Source organism: Colias croceus, chromosome 25 (genome assembly GCF_905220415.1).
Source record: "Colias croceus chromosome 25, ilColCroc2.1".
Classification (NCBI taxonomy): domain Eukaryota; kingdom Metazoa; phylum Arthropoda; class Insecta; order Lepidoptera; family Pieridae; genus Colias; species Colias croceus.
In genome coordinates this window covers 2,558,184-2,562,163 of record NC_059561.1, presented here as the reverse complement: position 1 = coordinate 2,562,163, position 3,980 = coordinate 2,558,184, and the positions used below count along the sequence as shown (strand labels likewise).

General features: G+C 32.1%; 1 protein-coding gene across 1 annotated transcript; it reads right to left on the bottom strand.

Moving 5' to 3' along the window:
- Nucleotides 1-296: 296 nt before the first annotated feature.
- LOC123703025 (UDP-glycosyltransferase UGT5-like) lies at nucleotides 297-3,736 on the bottom strand. Its single transcript, XM_045650895.1, has 4 exons — nucleotides 3,638-3,736; nucleotides 1,615-1,834; nucleotides 855-1,074; nucleotides 297-619 (listed from the first exon to the last, which is right to left on the bottom strand). Exons 1-4 carry the CDS (start codon nucleotides 3,734-3,736, stop codon nucleotides 355-357), a joined length of 804 nt encoding a protein of 267 aa, XP_045506851.1. The 3' UTR covers nucleotides 297-354.
- Nucleotides 3,737-3,980: the final 244 nt, after the last annotated feature.

Sequence of the window (3,980 nt, the reverse complement as noted above, 5' to 3'; positions counted from 1 at the left end):
GCAGGCATTAGTATAAGGACAATACAAAGAAAACTAGGTTAACTTCTGTGCTAATGTTTTTGATAATTAAGTTCATAGTACTTAAAGGTTCTCCCGTAGTTTGCAACTCATTTGCAGTTGGCTTTTGATATCATATTCTATTCTCAAGAAACAAACATTTTATAGTAAATAATAATTAATCGTTCGTCTTCGCGTTTTGCCATCGTATTTATGTAAACAATCTTATATTCAATAAAAACAGAACCAATAACTTGTCTTAATAAATATTAAAACGATAATGTTAAAGAGCAGATTAATGACTCAGCGATTTCAGGATGGGCTAATGAACCAATTTCCGTGAAATTCCACTCTTTATTAACATAAATTCTGCGTAACCACCTTGAAAATTAAATTGCTTATTAGGGAAACAATTAAAATACTAAAGATGAAGAGTAAAATTACGCTCAGAATTAAATCTAATTGGTAATATTTAGCAAACGATATATTAGCAGTAGGTGTATGTAAGTGGTCTAAATTGGCATGTCTTAGTGCATACTCCGTCCACCAAACAGCACGTTTTAAAGCACTTTGAGGTTGGTCTCTTATTATTTGACGTAACTGTAGAATATTTTGGCGGTAACTGTAAAAAAAAAGAAGAATTAAATGTCAGTTTTAATGACGATTCAGAAGTGCTTCTAGAAGAAGTCTAATTGAATAAATACATATGCTGAGTTTGAGTTTGAGTTACGTATGATTTTTGATTTCATTCGATTACAAAATACAAAAGCCAGCCCTGAAATATAATTTATGTATAATAGTGAAAAAATACGGCTTATAAACGTCCAGCAAATTATATATATACTTTTGATGCGTACCTTGAGTCATTTATCAATTTATCAATAGCCTCTCTCAAGCTATCTTCAGTCATTGCTTCGAAGTGAACTTTTAAACCGATTTTAAAATGTTCATATTTCTCCACATTATACCATTGGTCACCAATAAACGGGATTCCTAGTAATGGTATACCAGCATCTATGGCTTCTTCAGTCGATTGAAGACCACCTTGAGTTATGAATAACTTCATTTTCGGATGATCTGCAATATATTGAATTAATTTAATCCACCCAGATGATTAAATTTTATTTCAATCATTTCTATATTATGTAACTAGATTTCCGCCCGCGGCTTCGCCCGCGTTTGCCAAGGAAAACCCGCATAGTTCCCGTTCCCGTGGGATTTCCGGGATATAAACTATCCTATGTATTCCAAGTTACCCTCTGTATGTGCGCTAAATATTTAATTTAATAAATTCATTGTAATCGGTTCAGTAGTTTTTACGTGAAAGAGTAACAAACATCCATACATCCATACAAACTTTCGCCTTTGTAATATATATTAGACTTTTTTCAGTGATAAAAAATGCAACTTCTCTAAAATAATATTTGATCGACCAAAAGCTGACGGTCATTAAAATTTAACGCAATAATTTCATTTAGCCATTCAAATAAAATAACCAAGTCTCTTGCAAACAACCACGAAAAGATTTTAAATATAAATCCAATTGAACTGGCCACATTTCCTTCCTATATCAATGACTAGAAATCCGAAATACTTATATATTTTAGAATCACCAACGCAATAAATCTGCTTGCGGAAACCACTTCGATGTCACAATATTTTTCAAATGACCAGGTAATTTCTCTTTATTCCACTTCCATAGAACCGTGTAAGGAAGCTGAGAGAGAAATCTCGATAAAATCTTAATCTTTCCCGGCGGTAACGTTGATGGATCGACGTTGGTGCCGAAACTAATGTATATAACGCCGACAGATGAATCGAGATGCTCTCGTAAATCCTGGAATTATTGCACTCTTGAGTTGACTTTTAGTTAAGATTTCATTTTTAATAGTTATCTACTATCGGGAGTTTATTAGTGATCTAGAATCACAATGTATTCATGATTTCTGCAACTAACATTATTCGAATTAAGTTCATATAAGTTAATGGAATTTAAAGTAAACGATTTGTCCTTTTTTTTCTCGATTAAATTTCATATTATTTTATTAATAGTTCAGGATACATCGCCCATTTTTGCAAGTGACTACTATCAAGCTAATTTTCCGTTTGTAGCTTTATTTTGATGAGACGCCCAATAATTTCGTGTACGAAAGTCTCGATTGTGGTAGCTAACAGAGATAACAAGGATAAAAATTTTTGATTTGATGGTTCTCAAATATTTATTAATAACTGAATTCTTTTTTATGTTCAATCTCAAGATAATTACCTAAATTATTCGAAAAAATATTTGTCCTACGAAATCTATGGTTGGTTCAAAGAGTCCCCCTTTCCAAAGTGTATCGATAACGAGGTTATCATAAATGATTACTAACAAGCTGATTTTTTTGTTTTCCCTTAGTTAATGTTTATATAATTCAACAGACATATTGTCCTACAAATTGCGTAATAAATATTTGAGAACCATCAAATCAAAAAATTTTATCCTTGTTATCTCTGTTAGCTACCACAATCGAGAGTTTCGTACACGAAATTATTCGGTGTCTCATCAAAATAAAGCTACAAACGGAAAATCAGCTTGATAGTAGTCACTTGCAAAAATGGGCGATGTATCCTGTACTAGTTCAGGATACATCGCCCATTTTTGCAAGTGACTACTATCAAGCTAATTTTCCGTTTGTAGCTTTATTTTGATGAGACGCCCAATAATTTCGTGTACGAAAGTCTCGATTGTGGTAGCTAACATAGGTAACAAGGATAAAAATTTTTGATTTGATGGTTCTCAAATATTTATTACTAACTGAATGAATTTTTTTTGTTCAATCTCAAGATAATTACCTAAATTATTCGAAAAAATATTTGTCCTACAAAAACTATGGTTTGTTCAAAGAGTCCCCCTTTCCAAAGTGTATCGATAACGAGGTCATCATAAATGATTACTAACAAGCTGATTTTTTTGTTTTCACTTAGTTAATGTTTATATAATTCAACAGACATATTGTCCTACAAATTGCGTAATAAATATTTGAGAACCATCAAATCAAAAAATTTTATCCTTGTTGTCTCTGTTAGCTACCACAATCGAGAGTTTCGTACACGAAATTATTCGGTGTCTCATCAAAATAAAGCTACAAACGGAAAATCAGCTTAATAGTAGTCACTTGCAAAAATGGGCGATGTATCCTGTACTATAACTTTTATTAAATTATTAAATGATATGAAAAGAAAAAATTACATTGGGAATTTCTCTACGATCTTTTAAATGTAATCCTCCCAAGTAAATTACGTTAGGTGGAACCGGTCGATTAGCATCCCAAATCCGATGTGTACTGAGAAAATAAAAAACAACGTTTTTCTTTAATTCACGTAGTGGAGGAACGTGGGTTCCTACAACTCTTTGCAGCATTTCATCTTCCCAAATTTCTAAGTCTTCATAATTTTTGCGATGATTATATTCCACATACAGTTGAATTAACTTATCCCATAGTGAAAGGTTATTTATCTTTCTCCATAAAGATGATGGATAGAGAAAAAGATGAGTTGCTGCCCCAGCTCTGTCATATATATCTAAATACCCTCCGAACGAACTAATAAGAATCACAGGCACTTTAAATATATGCGAAAAAACAAGGCCTGGTCTAACAGACATTTCTATTAACAACAAATCGAACTGTTTCTTCTGTTGCAATAGTATTTGAACTTCATCACTCAATAGTTGCTTTTCAAACATGAAACTTGACATTTCGAAGGCTGATTTTACTTTTATTTTCTTTTTATTAAATGCTTCATAATAATTGTATGATACATCGTGGATGTTGACTTCTGTTAGATTTATAGGAGCATTTTCTTTAACAAATTCTGGTTCTGCTGTGATAATTGTTACATCATGTCCTCGCTTAACTAATTCATGTATAAATGGACGAAAGCCTTTTTGATGGCTTTTAGAAGGCGTTGGAAATACACACAAAATTCTTGATGTATCTACT